Raw genomic sequence first — 21,703 nt, 5'->3', positions numbered from 1 at the left:
TGAATTTCTAACAAACTCCCAAGTGATGTTGCTGCTCCTCCAGGGACTACAGTTGGAAAAACAAGGCCTCCAGGGAAGAACTGGTTCATGGGCACAAGTGTGATCCTCCTCTTGCCCTTTTGCCCTCTAGGGCCCCATCCCAGGGTCCTGGTAACCGAGTAGCACTGCTTACTGTGATGCTGGCTAGCAGGGAGGAAGCCAAGGGGAAAGTGAGCCTGGCTTAGCAGGTGGTTCTATTCCTGGCAAGGTCTAACTCTGATAATCCCTCCCTCCTTCCTAACATACTCTAGTCTGTCGGTTCCCCATGATACACCCATTCCTGGTTTTCCTCTGGCATTCCTGGGCTAACCCTTTCACATCACCTTTGCAGCTCCATGCTTCTTGGCCTACCATGAAATGTTAGAACTCCCTCCACTTAGACCCTCATCTACATCTGCATCTTTAGTTGACACCCATTCTGACTGGGCTTCCCTTGTGGCTCAGCTGGTAAAGAATCCGCCTGCATGGCAGGAGATCTGGGTTCAATCCGTGGGTTGGGAAGATCCCCTTGAGAAGGGAAAGGCTACCCACTCCAGTATTCTGGCCTGGAGAATTTCATGGACTGTGGAGTTGCAAAGAGTTGGACACAACTGAGCAACTTTCACTCACTCACTCATTCTGACTGACCCACATTTGACCCCATTTTTGTCTTCAAACTCAATCTCTCTCTTGAGCCTTAGACCGATAAATCCAAAAGTATGCATGACTTTTCAATTTAGATATCTCAGAATCAGTTCAAACTCACAAGCTGTAAACCAAACTCATGATCTTTGTCCCTACATCTGGGCCCTTTTCAGTGATCTCTACATCAGTAAATGACACCCAATCCCTCCAGGAATGAAAGCCAGAAAAATAGGAGTCATCTGTTACTGTTTTCTATTGCTATGTAATTATCCATTCCAAAACTTAGTAGTAACTTAAAACAATAATAATAAGCATTTATTTTGCTTACGAATCTGCAACGCGGATGGGGCTTGGCAGGGACAGCTTGTCCCTGCTCCATGCAGTGTCAGCTGGGGTGACTTGATTGGGGTTGGAAAACCCACTTCCAAGACTCTGGCTCACTGGCTGGCAAGTAGTTGCTAACTCTGATTCCTCTCTTTGTGAACTTCTCCACAGGGAAGCTTGGGCTTCCTCACAGCATGGTGGCTAGATTATAAGAGTGAAAATCTAAAGAGATATAAGGTGGAAGCTGTCAATATCTTAAAGTCTGGGCCCAGATATTGACCCATAGGTTCCAGGGAGGGGACATGAGTCCTTTTGATGAGAGGAGTTCCAAAGTATTTTGGGACCATATTTTAAAACCACCATATCACCCTTGGCAGCTTCTTCTTTAGCTACAAATTCAAGTCATCACTAAGTCCTGATGATTTTAGCCCTCCAGTATCTCAAAAATCTGTGCATCTTTCTCTATTTCCTCTGACACCTCTCTGAAGTAAGCTCCCTCTCCTAAGCTACTTCCATAGTCTCCAGCTGGGCTTGTGAGCCTATTTTGCCCCTTCTGTCTGCTGTCCACCCTGAAGCCAAAATAATCTGTTAAAATAAAATTATGACCATGATACTATGCCTACTTGAAGCTATTCAGTGATTGCCCATTACTATTAGGATAAGACTCATATTGTGAGGATAGTTTCTCCTAACTCTTATTTAGACGCTGTAAACCACTGGGACATTCTTCCAAATCCCAATATTTCAGCACCTAGAATGTCTCTACACTTTTGATATTACAAAAATGTTTGCCACATTACATCTTGCACTTCTTGGTCTGGAAAAATATTATCATCAGACCTCTTTGTAGGATCAGTACCTTCCTTTTTTCTGGCTGCTGCTGCTGCTGCTAAGTCGCTTCAGTCGTGTCCAACTCTTTGCGACCCCATAGATGGCAGCCCACCAGGCTCCGCCATCCCTGGGATTCTCCAGGCAAGAACACTGGAGTGGATTGCCATTTCCTTCTCCAATGCATGAAAGTGAAAAGTGAAAGTGAAGTCGCTCAGTCGTGTCCAACTCTTAGCAACCCCATGGACTGCAGCCCACCAGGCTCCTCCGTCCGTGGGATTTTCCAGGCAAGAGTACTGGAGTGAGGTGCCATTGCCTTTTTCTGGCTAACCTTGAAGTATCACAAGTTCTTTCTCTCCATAAAGCCTTTCCAGGTAACTTTAAGCCATGTTGTTTTTTTCCTGATTTGATTTTGAGGTCTCAATCACTTTTTTTTTCCATCTGATTTACTGCCATTTAACCTTTCATCCATTTTGAGACCTGTTTGCCTAAGCAGCATGGGGATAAGAACTACTGCTTATATATATATATATATGTATATATATATGTTTTTCTCTGTATCATAGTTTCTGGAACAAGTGCTCACAATCTATTTATGAACAGTATATTTTGGTTTTCCAGTATCAAGTTATAGTTTTCTGATCCTCTTTTTTTCTCCAACTCTTTTCATTGGGCTCTTTCCTCAGATATAAAACTCCCTTTAATTCAGCTAGGGTATCCATCTTACCAAGCATTCTCAGATACTATTATTGACCTTTAAATTATGAGATTCTACCATGTGTGCTAACCATAAACAGCTAGATTCTTGTCCTTGATGATTGATTTTGAGGCTGTTCTGCCCACTTATCTCCTTTATAATTTTTCTCTCTATCCCCTCCAAATCTAAGTTAACTTTCTATCTGGACAATTTTCCCAAACTAGGCTTCTTTCCAACCAGCACCTGACCTCTAACCAGCCCCACTGCCTCCGCCAGTGCCCATTTCTAAGCCCTCTTTTCTTAGATGGCCTCCAAAAAGCCTAGGGTAGGCCATGCAAGCTCCACTCCTGAAAGCTACTCGCATCCTGCAGGCCAGACTTTGCTGCTGCTGCTGCTGTTTTTCAGTCGCCCAGTTGTGTCTGACTCTTCGTGATCCCATGGGCTGCAGCATGCCAGGCCTCCCTGTCCCTCACTACCTCCCAGAGTTTGCCCAAGTTCACGTTCATTGCATCGGTGATGCTGTCTATCCTCTGATGCCCTCGTCTCCTTCTGCCTTTGATCTTTCCCAGGGACTTTTCTAATGAATCATCTGCTTGCATCAGATGACCAAAATACTGGAACTTTAGCTTTAGCATCAGTCCATCCAGTGAATATTCAGCGTTGATCTTCCTGAAGATTGACTGGGAGCCAGAGAAGGATGGGCTAAAAGAAGATGGGCCCGAGGAGCTGGCACTGAGGAATGAGAAGGGCCAGAGAAAGGGGTCCAAAGACGGTGGCAACCATTATGCCCACGGCTGAGCCCCTAGCTCCACACTCTGACCAGAGCCAAGACTGCTGAGCACAGCAAGTGGGGGCTTTACCTTCAGCATCAGGACCTGGAAGTGAGCTTTGCTGTGACACCGATGTGGGGCGAAGGGCACTGAAGAACAAGCGTGTTTGGACCGTGCACTTGGATTTGCCTCCTTCATTTCCAAATTGGAAGTATCTTACAAACTATGCTGATGTCCCAAACAAGCAGTAACGTCCCAAGCAGTAATTCATTGCTTGTCCCTTTATGCTCACCACCAGGCTTCTTGGGTTGAAATCAATCATCATACTCAGTTTGTGACAACAAAAATCATATTGAGCAGGATATTGTCAACCAAACCAGGAAACTTTGATAAGAGACAGTGGCTGAGAGTGTAGCAGTGCCCTGCTTGTGATGAAGACTGGGACAAAGGTTTGTAGCAGCAGATCCTGTTTGTATGGGGCACAGCCAGCTAATATAGTAACGACAGCTCTGCAAGCGAATATAAGCTCAATCTGGCTTCACACATCCATGTTCTCAAGTCTCTGCCCTCTGTTCTGTCCTGGAAAAACAATGGGAATGCACAGTAACGAATATCTATCTCATCAAATGCCAGACCGGAGAGGACTCTTGCTTCTTCCTGCTATCAGTAGGTTCTTAATTTTCCTCCTAATTTAATTATCTAAAGATAAACATTAGTGATTTTCAAACTGATAAGTGCTCACTCATTTGATGCAAGAAAGAACCCTCATACTCAAAAGAACTGTTTCAAATAGATGTAGATAGTGAAAAAAAAAAAAACCCAACACCAAAACACCCCTCAATTGCTATCATGGCTTGTTAGACTTGGGCCCATCCCACATTTCTGACCACACTGGTGGAGGTGTAACTTTGGAATTGCTTTCTAGGAGAGTCCTGAAGGGTGAAGTCTGAAAGATAGCAAGAATTGTCCTAAACTGCCCTGAGGGCCCAAGTATGAAGTTTGAACTTGACCTCTGTTTATTTGGAATCATCACGGCCCACCTACACCACCCACTTCCATTGCTGCACAGCGGCTTGTTTTAGTGTCTGGAATGTGGCCCACCTTCTCCCGTGCCCTGACCTCTGTATGTGCTCTTCTCTCCTCCTCTCACCTCTTCCCCTTTTTTCTTGTGGTTCCCTCCCACCCATCTTCCAATGTCAGCTCAAAGGGCCTTTCCTCAGGACAACCTCTCCTCATCCCCAAATCCTCTGTTATATTCTGTCATTGACTGTGTAGGACCGGTTACCATGATGGTTTTACATTTATCTCTGTGATGCAGGAACTGTCTGTCTCCGCTTGCCATTTTCCCACAGAATCCAGCAGAGCCCTTGAAACACAGGTGTCCAGCAGCCATTTGCTGAGTGGGTGTCAACGAATGAGCACCCACCCCTTTGAACCTCAGCAGGCAGCAAGCTGGTTTGCTCTCAGTGTTTCCTACTTGTCTTTCTTCCTTTGCCTTTATGTTATCCTTCTCTCCAAGCCTCAATTTCCTAATTGCATTTGTTTTTTTTAATCAACATTTATCCATCCTGCATCCTCTTTCTAGGGATGGATGGGTGAGAGGGGCTAATTAAGGAGATGGGTTTGTCCTGCAGGTTAAAGGAAGAGAGCCACTCACTGTGCCTTCCCTCCTTCCCAGGCAGCACTTGCATTCCTGGGAAGACCCCCTGGAGGAGTTCATGGCAACCTATTCCAGTATTCTTGCCTGGAGAATCCCATGGACAGAGGAGCCTGGCTGGCTCCATGGAGCTGCAGAGTCAGACATGACCAAGTGACTAAGCGCACGTGCGCGTCTACACACACACACACACACACACACACACACAGTACCTTCACTCAATGGTGGGAATTTTAGTATTGAGGCAGCCAGTGGAGAATATATTTGACTTGGAGGTAAAGTTCAGTTGCTCCTCAAACCACTCGACCTTGGCAACACTCAGGTTCTATTCCCACATCCCTAGCCCCTGACTGTTGAGTTTGTCTCTGTTCCCAGAGCACTCTCTCTGCCCAGGGCACCAACTGTCACACTTGGAACCCGCCTCCTTCCTGGGGTTTCTTCCTCTCCTGGCAGTCAGTGCCCTTTGGGCGGCTTCCTTGTTCTTTGCCCTGTGAGTCAGGGATGCCATAAACACCCGGCATAGGCAGAACATGGCGACAGACAGACGCTCAGACAGACAGACAGAGAGCGCGGGTAGTGGTGGAGAGCAGAGCCCCTGGTCAGAGCTCACTGCTCCACTCCTGCCCACCGGCTGCTCTCTTTCTGCACACTTGGGCACGGGTACCTCTTGCCGTGGGCAAGGCTAGTCCTCCACCTTTGCTCATACCCACCCAGGCAGGGATCGTGCTCCATCCGGTTTCTCCTCCTTTTTTATTTTTTTAAGGAGTCACTTCTTTTCTAGGAGCTCCATCCCTATGACCTAGGAGCCTGCTCAAGTCTCTCCATCTTCCATTCCAGAGGGGATGAAAGAGACCTTCTCAAGATCTTTCATAGCCTTCTGTCTGAAGCTTCCCCATTTCTCTGTGTTAGGCAAGCTCCCTGACAAAACAGTCTGTCCCCACTTCTCTGCTTCCTTATTTCCTACTTGACTTGTAGAAATGTAACTCAGTTTTATGGTTGCAAGAGTACCACATGTCTCCTGCAGAATGTTTGGAAAACAAAAATACACAAAGAAGAAGTCCAGAATTCAGAGATAACTGCTATTAATTCTCTACTTTGATATATTTTCTTCTAAAATTTATTTTCTTTCTGTGGCTCTGTGGAAGTGAGATACTGTTATATGCACAGTTATGCACCCTGCTTTACTCCTTTATATACACAAGTTCAACAACGTGAACTGAGTCCCTTGGGGGCTGTTTCAAGTCCCATCATCTCAGTAAGGCTTTCCATTAAAATCCTTCTTCTGGATCCAAACGCAGTCCCTCCCCTCTCTCCCCACCTCCATCCCCTTCATATTTCACTCCTTAACACTTGCACTCAACACTTAATTAAGCTTTGTTAGGACGCTGGCTGACAGTGATTTCTAATTGCTTCCTGAGCAGGGAATACAAACCACTCAACAAACAAGGTCTTATTAGCACCCAGCTCGGTGTAGACACCTTGGGGGTTGGAACTGGCAAGTGATGAGTACAAGAGAAGTCTGAGACACAGACCCTGCTAGAAGGAGCTGCCATCTGATGAGGGGAGGCAGCCTGCACGCATAGACCCACACTGACATGATAACGATGTGTGCATGGGGCTCAAGCTCCCTGGAGCAGTTCAGCAAAGTCAGTAAGGGCTGAGACGATCCTGGTGGATTCCCCAAGAAGGTGGGACATGAACATGCCTCTGATCATTTTCTCAGTGCCTTGCACTAAACTAGGGCCTTAGGAAAAATTCATTAAATTGACAGGAATGTATAGATTCCTAAAGATCTTTGTTGAAAAAAAGGCTTCCACAAATGTCCATTGAGTTCTAACCCCTCCTCCCCACCTCTCCGTCTCTCCTTCCCCAGCTGTCATTCTGAGAGCCTGCAGGGGTCATTTCCACCTTGGGGGACAGGACAGACCAACATGAACGTGCATGTATGAGCGGCACCCCTTGGCCTAGAGACCAGCACTTTCTCACTGCAAGAGCTCTATCTATCTGGTCCTAAGGCACGATGGGTCCCTTCTGGCCTCCAGCACCTCCTCCCTAGCTAAGACTGTGGTTTCTCTGCGCAAATGGATTTTCCTAAGTGGAGGCATTACTGCCAGTTTCCCAAGGGTACCCATAATGTGCTGTGTATGCCTCAAGCAGCCGTTTCCATCAAGCATTTCATTAGCCTCCTTGGATGTATTGCTTTCTAGTTAGCTCTCAAGAGACAGTTTATTATCTTCTTAACAAACCTTAATTATTTACAAGCAATTCTGGAGGCCTTAAGCTGAGTCTTCACACCCTAGTCACTTAGGGAGTTTCAATGACCTTTACCATTTCCTCCTGGGGCCACCTGCAGACTTGGTGTCCACTCTCTGGGGCTCCTTTGGTTATTTGATTTTTTAAATCATTTTCTAGAAACTAAGCTTCTCTGGTTATAAATCCTACCCATCTTTTAAACTTAAGTTCTCTGTAACTCATTCATTTTGCTGGCAAAGAGCACTTAATTGAGTATCTCCTATGTATTAGGAGTAGGCTTCCCTGGTAGCTCAGAGGTTAAGCATCTGCCTGCAATGCGGGAGAGCTGGGTTCGATCCCTGGGTTGGGAAAATCCCCTGGATGAAGGAAACAGCAACCCACTCCAGTATTCTTGCCTGGAAAATCCCATTGACAGAGGAGCCTGGTGGGCTATACTCCACCGGGTAGCAAAGAGTCAGACATGACTGAGAGACTTCACTTTCACTATGTATTAGGCACTTTGTTGAGCCTTGAGGATATGAAAATGAAAGAAGCACAGTGCAGCAGAGGAGAAGACATGACAATATACGGGTGGACACAGCTCTTGCTTAGGTGCCAGGGTGAAGCTTGTGCATACTAAATATGTTGTCATCCAACCCTCAAACCTTGAGTTAGGTAGTATAGTTAACCTCATTTTACAGTCAAGGAAACTGAGGTACAGAGAAGTTGATTAAGTTGTGTAGGGTCGCACTGCTAGGAAAGCTAGGGATGAGGATGCCAGCCTGGGCAGTTTGCCTCCAGCAGTTGTGCTTTTGGCCACTTGGCCATGTTGTGTAACAGACTTTCATGAGAGAGTACTAGGATGAAGGTACTCATGCGTGGTGCTTGTGGCACTAAATTCTGAGATTTTGATTCCTTCTTTGCAGGTGAAAGCACCTACTCTCCCAGTTTGTATACCCTTGGGAAGGTTAACACATCCCTGAAATATTAGTTTTTAACACCTTATGGTGAATTAGCTTAGACAGATGATCTTCATCAATATCAGAAGAGCCCAGCCTTGGTAAAAAAAGAGAGGAGAGCAGGAGGGAGGAGGAGAGAAAGAATACTTCTGGAGGAGGAGAGACACAGCTGTTAGCAGTAACAGGATGTGCGAGTGGCAACGATTGGGGAGAAGGTGGGTTCTGGGCAACTGGAAAGAAGATGCCCAGTGTAGACCTATACAAAAAGTAGAAAGGGAGGTTGTTGGAAAGCTCTAGAAAACAACTTCTCCACTTCCTAGTGTTCTGATTATAGATTAGATATCCTCACCCAGTGCTTTTCCCTCATCCACTGGGTAGAATGCAAAGATTCCATAGAATGTGGGTCACAGAGCTAATAAACAGAAAGCCTATGGGAAGAGGTGAAAGAAACTGGACTTATTACAGTTTACTACAGAACTAGGAATGAGAAAGCTGGTGATTACAAACATCAGAAGCCTCTGAGTTTATGATGGGAAGTTATTAAGAAGTTAAGCCAGATGTCTTTGTTGCCAGTAATGTCAGAACAAGAGGATACTGACTGAATCAGTAAGAAGGATTAGATTAGCTATGGAGGATTCCCAATGATGGCTGTTGGCATGAAGTGCTTAAACATAGGATACATTCTCATCTAGGATTATGGAAAATGTAAGTGTGTCTTAGGACACAGGATTGGCCTTTAAAAATCCTTCCCAGGTTTACAAATAACATTTAAATAGCACTCTATATTTGTTCAAGATATTTTCCCTTTATGGGTTCTTCCTCCTCCATTCATTTCAATCTCTTCTCCCACTAACATAAAATGACTTTAACTCGCTGTTATTATGATCTTTAAAAGTGATCTATTCTTTTTAAATTAATTAACTTGTTTCTTTTTCGCTGCACTGAGTCTCCGTCGCTGCTCTTGGGCGCCTCTCTAGCTGTGGCGCATGCACTTCTTTCTGTGGAGGCTTCTCTAATCGCAGAGCATGGGCTTGGCGTGCACAGACTTAGTTGCCCCGCCATATGTGGGATCTTCTTGGACCAGGGACTGAACTCATATCCCCTGCATTGACAGGCAGATTCTTAACCATTGGACCACCAGGGAAGCCCCTTGATCTATTCTTTAGTTATAGTCATTAGTAATTATTATTTATTTACGATAGTTCACCCGTAATGATGGTGATGGTTTTTCTCGTGATTAACTTCTAATTAAGGATGCACCTCAACAAATGGCACCCCACTCCAGTATTCTTGCCTGGAGAATCCCATGGACAGAGGAGCCTTGTGGGCTATAGTCCATGGGTCACAGAGAGTTGGACACGACTGAGCGACTTCACTTCACTTCACTCAACAAAAGACTATGAGATGAGAAAGTAGAAGTTATTCAATATAAATATATATATATATATTGAACACACATATGTAATGTAACTGTCATATATTAAGCACTGATTATGGGTCAGGAATCATTCTAAACAAAGTACACTTTTCATGTTATTTAATTTTCAAACAACCCATTTTTTCAAGCAAGGACTCTGGCACAGAGAGCTTAAGTAAGTTGCTCAAGGCTACACATTTCATAGATAAAGGACCTGGGATTGCAAAGGGGCATTCTAGCTCTGAAGCCTGTGCATTCAAACTCAGTGCTATGCTACTCATACAGGCACGCCGAATCTACACCTGCATGCAGAGCAGTTTGTCCTAAGGAAGACCTGAGGGCTGATCAAGCAGTTACTACATACAGAGGGACAGCACAGAAATGAGCAGGAAACACAGAGATGTTGTACCCATGGGAACCCAGCCCCTAACACAGAAACCAATAAGGAGGGTTATTGCTGATGGGCCCAAGTATGGACTTGCCCACCTGAGAAACAGCATAAAAATCAGCAGTTCAAAGGACACCCAGACTATATGGGAAGGAAATCCACTTACTAGAACTTCAGCCAAATGGGCATCACTCACACTGTAGTCACAGGCCCACTCAGATTCAAGGGGAGCGGACACAGACCCCAGGTCTTGATGGAGGAGAGTCAATGTCACATGGTAAGAATGTATGTGATGAGAGATGCTATTGTGACCACATTCTTTTTCTCACTGTTTTTTTTTTTTTTTCCTGATAAACTTATATAGAATAAATGCTCCTGGGAGTACGCTAACCTAATCTTATTCAACGAATTTACCATATATAGTTCAGTTCAGTTCAGTTCAGTTCAGTCGCTCAGTCATGTCTGACTCTTTGCGACCCCATGAATCACAGCACGCCAGGCCTCCCTGTCATCACCAACTCCCGGAGTTCACTCAGACTCGCGTCCATCGAGTCAGTGATGCCATCCAACCATCTCATCCTCGGTTGTCCCCTTCTCCTCCTGCCCCCAATCCCTCCCAGCATCAAAGTCTTTTCCAATGAGTCGACTCTTCACATGAGGTGGCCAAAGTACTGGAGTAAGCGCTCCATAAATGTGTATTAAATACTGAGTGAATTATCATCACAACAAAAAAAGATGGGGGGGGGAATATTTATTGAGTGTATTCTATATGCCAGGCATTAAGCAAAGCATTTACATGTTATCTTATTTAATTCTTTAAACAATTCTGAAAAGTATTAGTGTTCCTTTTTCTGGATGAGAACTGAGGCTTAGAGAAGTTTACACAATGCCTAAGAGGAGGGGTGGGGCTGAGGCTCAAAGCCAGGCTTTTGCCCACCACACAAGCCACTTAACTTTATTGAGATGCTGCAAGGGACAGGGTGAACCAAGGTATGCGTGTTTGTCTTCACCCGAGGCTTGCAGGAGAATAGCTGTTGTGCCAGGGCCAGGATCGCAGTTGCAGTGTGTTGAGCTGTGTTTGGAGGAGATCCAGTGGACAATGAGTGGGTATGCCATGTCATTTACTTCCCACTTTCTTTCCAGTCTGGATGACTGTCCATGCCATCTTTGTGGAAACCCCAAAGGATGTTCTTCGGGCTGCAAGAGGGAAAAATGTTATCCTTCCATGCTCCTACCAAACTTCCTCCCCCAACCGAGAAGGATTTATCCAGTGGGACAAGCTTCTAAGGAGTCATACGGTAAGGATCCTTAAAACGCTGCTGCTGCTGCTGCTGCTGCTGCTGCTGCTGCTGCTGCTAAGTCGCTTCAGTCGTGTCTGACTCTGTGCGACCCCATAGACGGCAGCCCACCAGGCTCCCCTGTCCCTGGGATTCTCCAGGCAAGAACACTGGAGTGGGTTGCCATTTCCTTCTCCAATGCATGAAGGTGAAAAGAGAAAGTGAAGTCGCTCAGTCGTGTCTGACTCTTAGCGACCCCATGGACTGCAGCCTACCAGCCTCCTCCACCCATGGGATTTTCCAGGCAAGAGTACTGGAGTAGGGTGCCATTGCCTTCTCCCCTTAAAACGCTGGGAGCATGCATATACGACTGAGTATGACCTGATCACAGAGCAGCAGTTCCCAGCCTTTTTGGCACCAGGGACCTATTTTGTGAAAGACTATTTTTCCAGGGACTGGGTGGTGGGAGGTGGTTTGGGGATGATTCAAGCACATTACATTTATTGTGTACTTTATTTCCATTATTAAATTGTGATATACAATGAAATAATTATACAACTCATCATAATGCAGAACCAGTGGAAGCCCTGAGCTTATTTTCCAGAAACTGATCTGACAGGAGGCGGAGCTCAGGTGGTAATGCGAGTGATGGGGAGCAGCTGTACGCGCAGATGAAGCTTCGCTCACTTGCCCGCCACTCATTTGCTGCTGGGGCCTGGTTCCTCCCAGGCCAAGGACCAGTACCGGCCCATGACCTGGAGGCTGGGGACTCCTGTCTTAGAGGACAAGCACTACAAAACCTTTCAATACAAGTTAGATAGACTAAGCCTAGTTAACGCCCCGGCTGGGCTGGGTGGGGAAGGAGCAGTGAATGTTGGGCCCAGGGAGGGCTGTACTGTGCCATCTCTAGTCTGAAAGAGTTACCTTCCCTCAAACGTCTTTCTGTTGTCCAGTCTCAAGTGACCTTTACTGTATCATTTGAGTCAGTCATTACTTTAGATTAACACAGAGCTCTCTCTGAAACCAAATTTTGTTGTAGCTTTTTTTTTTTTTTTTCCTGCTTGGGTTCTTTCAGGGAGTATGGGAAGATTTTATTTTCTATTTTGGAATAGATAGTAATCCTATGGTTCAAAAATTAAAACATCATGAAGAAGTCCATTGAGAAGTCTCATTCCCATCCTTGCCAATCTTGTCCCATCCCTGGCCCAGTTTCCATACCCTAATCCCCTTATCTCCTCTTTCTCCCAGACAAGGCTAATTTTCACTGGTACTGGTTCTTTGGGGGCAGCATTTACTCTAATTTATTGGTATTTCTGCCACAATCATTCAGTACTGTGAATACCACTTTTGGCTAAGATCTGGTTTCTTGTGTTTCCTTCCAATGGTTCTTTATGCTAGTTCAGAAAATGTTTATATTCATACTCACAAAAATACATCTGCTTTCCACCCTAGAATCCCAGTCCCTATTCCCCTCACTAGAGGTAGGAGTGTGTGTGTGTGTGTGTGTGTGTGTGTGTGTATGAGTGTGTGAGTGTGTGTGCTCAGTAGTGTTCAATTCTTTGCAACCCCATGGACTGGAGACTGGCAGGCTCCTCGTCCATGGAATTTTCCAGGCAAGAATGCTGAAGTGGGTTGCCATTTCCTACGCCAGTTGATCTCCCCAACCCAGGGATCGAAACTGGTCTCTTACATCTTCTGCGTTATCAGGTGGATTATCAGTGGGATTCTTCCCACTGCACTACCTGGGAAGCCCACTAGAGGCAACCACTCTTACCAGATTTGGGAGTGGCCTTCTGGAGATGCATCACATGTAAACATAGGCATATATTTACATTTATGAATATGTAAGTTTCTATAAACTTCATGCACACTGTCCTCCACTTGGCTTTTTTCCTCTTAATATACTTTGGAGCTCTTTCCATATGTCAGTGCATTTATATTTATCTTTTATTTTTTAATTCATATTATATATTTCATTTTATGAATGCTCTATATGTAAGAATGATGGACGTTTGTTTTACTCCCTATAATTTGCTACTACAAATAATATTGCAATAAATATGCATATATGCATGTCTCTGCTGCTGCTGCTGCTAAGTCGCTTCAGTCGTGTTCGACTCTGTGCGACCCCATAGACGGCAGCCCACCAGGCTCCCCCGTCCCTGGGATTCTCCAGGCAAGAACACTGGAGTGGGTTGCCATTTCCTTCTCCAATGCATGAAAGTGAAAAGTGAAAGCGACATCGCTCAGTCGTGTCTGACTCTTAGCAAACCCATGGACTGCAGCCTACCAGCCTCCTCCGTCCATGGGATTCTCCAGGCAAGAGTGCTGGAGTGGGGTGCCATTGCCTTCTTCATGCATGTCTCTAGGTATATATTTATAAATACTATTGTAATTGTTTATAAATATGTACTCATATATAAGATAAATTATTTTAAAATGGAACTTTGGGGTCAAAGGCTATGTGAATTTAAAATTTTGATAAATGTCAAGTTGCCTTCATTGTATGTCAGACCAATTTTCAGGTTCACCAGCAGTGCAGGCACTTATTTCTCTAATTCAGACTATTCTCAAACTATCTCATATTTGTGAATTTGATGAGCAGAAAAATATCTCATTATTGGTCAAATTCACATTTCTTTAACTGTAAGGAAAGGAACGTCTATTCATAAGTTTTTTGGGGTTTAATTTTTTTTTTCTTTTGCTGCACCAAGTGGCATATGGGATCTTAGTTCCCTAACCAAGGATCAAACCCTCACCCCCTGCAGTGGAAACAGTCTTAACCACTGACCACCAGAAAGTCCCTATTCATAAATTTTAAAGTTACTTCTACTTTTAAAGTGCCAACATGCCTGGCATCAGATCCCTACCTATTCAGAGAGAAGGCATTAAGCTTTCCCCTGACATAGAAGGGATGGCCCAAGACACGCAAGTCCTAGAGCAGCAGGGCTGAGGAGTGAGGAGAGCAATTCTTGGCCCAAAGCGCCTTACTGTCTGTTGCCCAAGGGACCCTGATGGGCCAGAGTACCTGTCCTATCTGTTTCCAGAATCCCAGGAAAAAACCTAGAGAAGGCAGCTGCTGCCGTTAGCTTGCAGAAACTGAAGACATGTTCTCTCAGCAAACCAGACGTTAGGTCTCTGCCAGGCACCTAACAAAGATAAATTTATCTCTTTTGAGATAAATACTAAAGATCTTATGTTGATTGATCCCTTACTTCCTAAAGGATTTGAGGCAATCACATTGAGAGCAAGTAAGTTCAGTTCAGTTCAGTTGCTCAGTCATGTCCAGCTCTTTGTGACCCCATGGACTGCAGCACACCAGGCTTCCCTATCCCTCACCAACTCCTGGAGCTTGCTCAAACTCACGTTCATCGAGTTGGTGATGTCATCCAACCATCTCATCCTCTGTCATCCCCTTCTCCCGCCTTCAATCTTCCCCAGCCTAGGGCCTTTTCTAATGCTTCAGTTCTTTTCATCAGGTGGCCAAAGTACTGGAGCTTCAGCATCAGTCCTTCCAGTGAATATTCAGAACTGCTTTCTTTTAGGATTGACTGGTTGGATCTCCTTGCATTCCAAGGGACTCTCAAGAGTCTTCTCCAACACCACAGTTCAAAAGCATCAATTCTTTGGCGCTCAGCTTTCTTTATGTTTCACCTCGCACATCCATACACGACCACTGGAAAAACCATAGCCTTGACTAGACAGACATTTGTAGGCAAAGTAATGTCTCTGCTTTTTAACATGCTCTCTAGGTGTGAGAATACTCTGTGAGTTCTACCACAGCCCTATTTTTAATTTTAATTTGCTGTTACTTGAGAGCAAGTAAGAGTGCAGAGAAAAGGATTACATCTATGCCCTCAAGGAGATTATTGTGACAGGTACTAGCAAGAGTGGGAGATGACATGGGGGAGAGTCAAGGAAGGGGAAGCCTTAGGATAGCTGTAACCAGTAGGTCAGAAAAAGAGTTGAACTGAGAAAGACCAACATCCATACACTCATCCACAGCTCAAGACAGGCCCTCATCTCCTGCTTTCTTGCTCCTCCCTTTTTCAGCCAAGCTTCCCGAGAGTCATCTGTTCCTACCAGAGCTGTGGCATGTGACTGGGCGAATTATGCATCTGGGTACCCAGCCCGGGGGACCTGATCACCATTAGCTTGGCACAGACGTGTCTGTCCAACAACTAGAGCATCTTTTCCTGATCTGCATAAAGAGTACGTGCAGACCCTCAGACCTGACTCTTTTCCCTACCCAGCACGGTCTGCCTTCCTGCCCTAATACTCCACCAAAATCACCAGCAACTTCTCTTTTGTTAAATTTAGTGTGCTGCTTCTGTCTTCCTCTTATTTCATTTCTCCTAGCTTTTCTGACTGTCAACCACTTCCCCATCTCGGAATCTCCCCCTCTTGGCTTTCTTGACCTGCATATAGATTTCTCAGGAGTCAGGTAAGGTGGTCTGGTATTCCCATCTCTTTAAGAATTTCCCACAATTTGTTGTGATCCACACAGTCAAATGCTTTAGTGTAGTCAATAAAGCAGAAGTAGTTGTTTTTCTGGAACTCTCTTGCTTTTTCAATGATCCAACAGACTTTGGCAATTTGATCTAGGTTTTCTCTGCCTTTTCTAAATCCATCTTGAACATCTGGAAGTTCACAGTTCATGTACTGTTGAAACCTGACTTGGAGAATTTTGAGCTTTACTTTGCTACCGTGTGAGATGAGTGCAATTATGTGGTAGTTTGAGCACTCTTTAGCATTGCCTTTCTTTGAGACTGAAATGAAAACTGGCCTTTTCCAGTCCTGTGGTCACTGTCAAGTTTTCCAAATTTGCTGGCATATTGAGTGCAGCATTTTAGCAGCATCGTCTTTTAGAATTTGAAATAGCTCAACTGGAATTCTTTCACCTCCACTAGCTTTGCTTGTAGTGATGCTTCCTAAGGTCCATTTGGCTTTGCATTCCAAGATGTCTGGCTCTAGGTGACAGACCACCATCATGGTTATCTGGGTCATGAAGGTCTTTTTTTGTATAGTTCTTCTGTGTATTCTTGCCACCTCTTTTTATTTTCTCCTTCTGTTAGGCCATACCATTTCTGTCCTTTATTGTGCCCATCTTTGCATGAAATGTTCCCTTGGTATCTCTAATTTTCTTGAAGAGGTCTCTAGTCTTTCCCATTCTATTGTTTTCCTCTAATATTTTGTTCAAGATCATATAACTACTAAGTGCAGAGCTGGGATTTGAACAAGCAGTCTGGTTCAAAGTAGTGATCTTAGCTAGTACCATGTTTTATTTGATAAATGATGAGTATATTGATGAATAAACAAATTCCAAAGGTAAGAGTCAAATAAATAAAGGGGGGTTGCAAGCCATGGATGATTGCCCAACACAATGCCTGAGCATCTTATATACTCAATAAATATTGCTTGACTGTGAGAACAGAACTAAAATGGAATAAGAGGTTCCATAGGTTACAAGAGGTGATAGCCTCTGGTATGAAGTGCCTGCCTGCCCCAGGCTTTTAGTACTATACATCATAAGAGGAATCCATGAATGGGCCCCATATGTGGAGCTCTTTGTTCTGCAGGGTCGGCTTGTCAGTACATCTGGGCCTGGGGACGGTGGGTGAAGGTAGGCAGGACAGGCTGCAGCATCGTGCCAGGGCCTTAGGCTGAAGACCAAGTGGTATTTCTTCTTCCTTCCAGGAAAGCGTGCTCATCTGGAAATTTGAGACCAAAGAATATATCTATGGTGAACTTTATCAGAATCGTGCTAGTGTATCAAACAACGCCGAGCAGTCAGATGCCTCCATCACCATCGACCAGTTGACCATGGATGACAACGGCACCTACGAGTGCTCTGTCTCGCTAATGTCAGATCTGGGTGGCGTCTCCAAGTCACGTGTCCATCTCTTGGTGCTTGGTGAGTGTCTCCTCCTTCCTGGGGTGATAGGAAGAGGCTGGGGAGGGTGGGGTGTGAGGAGGAGGCACCCTGCTGGCAAGATAAAACTGGAAGCAATGCCTGATGAAGAGCTAAGACTTCTCCCCTCATCTGGTCTGTCCGGAGGCTTGGGGGGTCTGCTTCTCTCCCTGGAACCAAATACGACTCTGTCTGGGCACACAGCTCCCCAGGACAGAGGTCAAGGCTGATTTGGAGTGGTCCCTGGGGGTCAGCCCTGAAGATTCTGTCCATGCTCCATCCAGTGCTCTTTCCTTCACTCCAGCTCCTCTCTTTTTCATGGAAAACTTACTAAAAAGAAGAAAAATGGAAATCCTAGATCCTACTGGAAAGATTCTCACTGCCTTGCTGTGATGCTGAGGGCCAAATCATGATTCTTACATGTCAGGTATCTTTTCCAGCTCTAAATTCAGCTAATCAGTCGAAGTCCTTCACACCACCATCTCCCCAGACTTTGGCTCTAACACACCATTCTTCAGGTTCTATTGTTTCTGAAATGTGTCCCACAATAAGATTCTCTTTATACAAATAGCTCATTATTGCAGTTTATAATTTTGGAATGATTGGAACTATCACCTACTTTTAGAATCTTCATTTTGTAGATGAGGCCCAGAGAAAGCAGGCACCTGACTCAACGTCAGACAGCTGTTGGAAAAACTTTAGTGAGCCAGCCTGTGTCTACTCTAAGAAATGATCCCCACACTGGTGGGAAGCAATACTTTTTAGCCACACTTTAAACCAAAAAAATGGATCATGTTCCTCCATTTTACCCCCTTTACACTACATAGTGGGATTTTATTTTTAATTGCAAAAGGTGGCTGCCTGGGCTTTTGAATCATTATAGTGAGTTAAACGGAGAAAGCAATGGCACCCCACTCCAGTACTTTTGCCTGGAAAATCCCATGGACAGAGGAGCCTGGTAGGCTGCAGTCCATGGGGTTGCTAAGAGTTGGGCACACCTGATCGACTTCACTTTCATGCATTGGAGAAGGAAATGGCAACCCACTCCACTATTCTTGCCTGGAGAATCCCAGGGATGGGGGAGCCTGGTGGGCTGCCATCTATGGGGTCGCACAGAGTCGGACATGACTGAAGCGACTTAGCAGCAGCAGCAGCAGGAGCAGTGAGTTAAACAATAAAGGCCTGAATAAAGAATAACCATCTCCTCCCTTGCACCCTAGGGCTAAAAAGGTGGCCAAGGCTAGTACCTGCATGCATTCTTCTAGATTCCTCTCCAAGTCCTTTCAACACACACACATACACACACATATTTCATTTTCCTTTCTTTCCTTTTCTTAAAAAAATAAATCTTATTATAAAGGGTTTTTGTAACTTTTTCTTAATATTTCATGTAAATTTCTCCAGATCATAACATACAAATATACCTATTAATATAATACACTCCCTTGCATGAATGTACTATGATTATTCCAGTGGCCCATACTGATGAGCATTCTCAAGCTGTTTCCATTTTTTTGTACAAACAATATATATGTATGTATAATATGTGCGCATATATGTATGTACATATATATGTATATGCATATTCCTGTGTTATCTTTGTTTCTGTTGGATAGATTCTTAAAAGTAGGATTTCTATTACTCAACATCATTAGGCATCAAGGAAAAGAAATTTAAAAAGAAGGATTTCTAGGTCAAAGACTTTGCCTTCATTAAAAGTTATTCCATACTGGCAAATTACTTTCTCCAAACCAACTTTCTATTGCCATGAACATTATGTGACCATGCTTGTTTTCCTATATTCTTACCAGAACTGAATATTATCAATCTTAATTTTTCTGTGAAAGTGTAAGTCGCTCAGTTGTATTCAACTCTTTGTGACCCCATGGAATTCCATGGAATTCTCCAAGCCAGAATGCTGAAGTGGGTAGCTTCTCCAGGGGATCTTCCCAACCCAGGGATCGAACCCAGGGCTCCCATACTGCAGGCGGATTCTTTACCAGTTGAGCCACAAGGGAAGCTTCAGTCAGTTCAGTTCAGTCGCTCAGTCGTGTCCGACTCTTTGCAACCCCATGAATCGCAGCATGCCAGGCTTCCCTGTCCATCACCAACTCCTGGAGTTCACTCAAATTCATATCCATCGAGTCGGTGATGCCATCCAGCCATCTCTTAATTTTTTATAAATTTTGTTAATTGACTAGGTGAAAAAAAAAATCTGTTCAGTTCCAGTTTCACATCCATGCTAAGTCACTTCAGTTGTGTCTGACTCTTTGCGACCCTATGGACCATAGCCCACCAGGCTCCTCTGTTCATGGGAGGTTTCTCCAGGCAAGAACACTGGAGTGGGTTGCCACACCTGCTCCAGGGATTCCCAACCCAGGGATCCGACTCTCATCTGTTACGTCTTCTGCATTGGCAGGCAGGTTCTTTACCACCAGCACCACCTAGGAAGCCCGGATAAGCTTCACATCTCTCCTTAACTTGGCGCTGAGCACCTAAGGCAAGGAGAGCAGCAGTGGATTAAAGGCTGGGTCTGTTTCCTTGTTCTCCTTAGTCCACTTCCTCCCACTCTCACTTCTGTGACTCTGAGGTCATGGCCGAGTGTTAAAGGGGAAAGCAAAGCCGGGATTACCTAGCCAGGCCACTTACCATCTTCTCTTGCTATCCCATGATCCCAATCAGAGCAGACATCCCACTACTGTTCCTTTTGTGGGGTGCGTGAGAGAGTTCCTCAGCACTGGCCCCCACCAAGGGGTCCATCTGACACACGTATTTTGCACACCTGCAGGCCAGATTTTCACATCTTTCACCCTTTCCCACCTTCCCCTGATTATGGTAACTTGCTGTTACTCTTCACGGTCTACTCTGGGCTCCCCTTGACCCAGCCAACAGCTCTCTGGGACCAAATCCTTTCAGTGTGACAGGAACATGCCTCCGTCTTTATTCTGCTAAACCCTGCACCTGGAAGAGCAGATCCTTCTCACTGTTGCATGTTCCCCTCACCTTGCCATTGCAGTCTGCTCCAGCCAGCTTCTCTGAGCAAGCAGTAGGACCTGAATGTGACCCCAGATGGTTCCTCAGATACCCAAGGACATCTATAAAGCCCTTCCATCATCATGTTCCAGGAGTAAACTGTAGGAACTTACTGATTCCTTACAAGTCTCAGAGACAAGTGAGAGATGCCAGTTCCCAACAGTAGACAACCGCTCTCTCCACATGGTATTGTGCGGTTCCTCCCTGGCTGGGAATGAGATGCGGGGGAATACCTCCTTCCTCTCCACCAAGAGAAGGAGGAGAAATGCTCATGGTCCCTATTTCTGACAATCTTCTTTAAAGAAATCTCTCTAGTCTTCTCTTAAACGGGAAGGAGGAGGGCAACTGATAATTAGAGAGTTCACTCCTGGGAAAGTCACTCCTCTCCTCAGCACTGAGGATGCTAACCATTCAGAGCCTCAACTTGAAGATTTTAGTGGACACTCTGAGACACAGGAGAAGTCCCCTCCATATCCCATTGATGTTTTTTGCTCTGGATTTGGGGACTCTTGTCTTGTACAAGATCTCTCACACCACCTTTGTGGTTATAAAAATGAACTTAATGTTCTTTTCTTATGTCTGTAAGTCTTGTTTTTTACCCTTAGATCTTTGTTTCATCAGGAATTTATTTTTGAACACAGGATACTAAGAGTCTTTGTTTTCTTCCAAATGAATAGCCAATTACATCAACATCATTTATTATACCAAAGAAACAATGATTTTCCCACTGGAATGCCAGGTTTATCACATGTTAAATTGCTACATATACACAGCTGTTTTTTACTCCTTATTTCATTTGTTCTCCTTTTGATTATTCCTATGCCAGTATCGCGTTGTGATTATAGTATGTCTATAGTCTGTGTTGAGATACAAACACACATGCACACATACTTATTTAGTTATCAGTATTTGTGTGCATGGCTTTTAAAATCTGGCACTATGTAATATCTTCTCTTACTAAACTTTTCCAAATCAGTTTTACACATTTATTCTTTCATGTTAATATTAAAATCACATTGTTATGTTTACAAAAAGTTGGTTGGAATTATGTTCAATTTACATATTAAGTTGCAATGGAATGACATTTTAATGATATAAGGAAGACGATATATCAGATTTTCTGACCTACATTGGCGAATCTATAGTGACTGGATTCCAGGCTTTCTGTGGCCAAATAAAGACTAATGTGTTTACTTAGTTGTGTAAGAGGAGGGCAGGAAACTGCACCCATTCCATCGAACTAAATACCCAGTCTCTGTGTCCTCCTGCTCTGCAAAACCAAGGGGATCCTCTTAAATGGAGGGAAAACTGCCATCAAATTGCAATGACCTTTGCCTGTATCAGTCAGTTCAATGGCTCAGTCGTGTCCTACTCTTTGTGACCCCATGAATTGCAGCATGTCAGGCCTCCCTGTCCATCACCAACTCCCGGAGCTTACTCAAACTCATGTCCATCAACTCAGTGATGCCATCCAGCCATCTCATCCTCTGTCGTCCCCTTCTCCTCCGGCCCTGAATCTTTCCTAGCATCAGGGTTTTTCAGATGAG

The 21,703-nt window shown here is 44.6% G+C and overlaps 1 protein-coding gene across 1 annotated transcript in view; it reads left to right on the top strand.

The window, feature by feature from the left end:
* Positions 1-21,703, top strand: part of GPA33 (glycoprotein A33) — a 51,279-nt gene that overhangs the window by 6,168 nt on the left and 23,408 nt on the right. The window contains exons 2-3 of the mRNA XM_012185592.4: positions 11,079-11,233; positions 16,910-17,126. Of these exons, the coding sequence (XP_012040982.3) occupies positions 11,079-11,233; positions 16,910-17,126 (372 nt within the window). The remainder of the gene's footprint in view (positions 1-11,078; positions 11,234-16,909; positions 17,127-21,703) is intronic.

Source organism: Ovis aries, chromosome 1 (assembly GCF_016772045.2).
Source record: "Ovis aries strain OAR_USU_Benz2616 breed Rambouillet chromosome 1, ARS-UI_Ramb_v3.0, whole genome shotgun sequence".
Lineage (NCBI taxonomy): Eukaryota > Metazoa > Chordata > Mammalia > Artiodactyla > Bovidae > Ovis > Ovis aries.
Note: the sequence above shows the minus strand (reverse complement) of the source record. Positions and strands in the feature narration are given on the sequence as shown.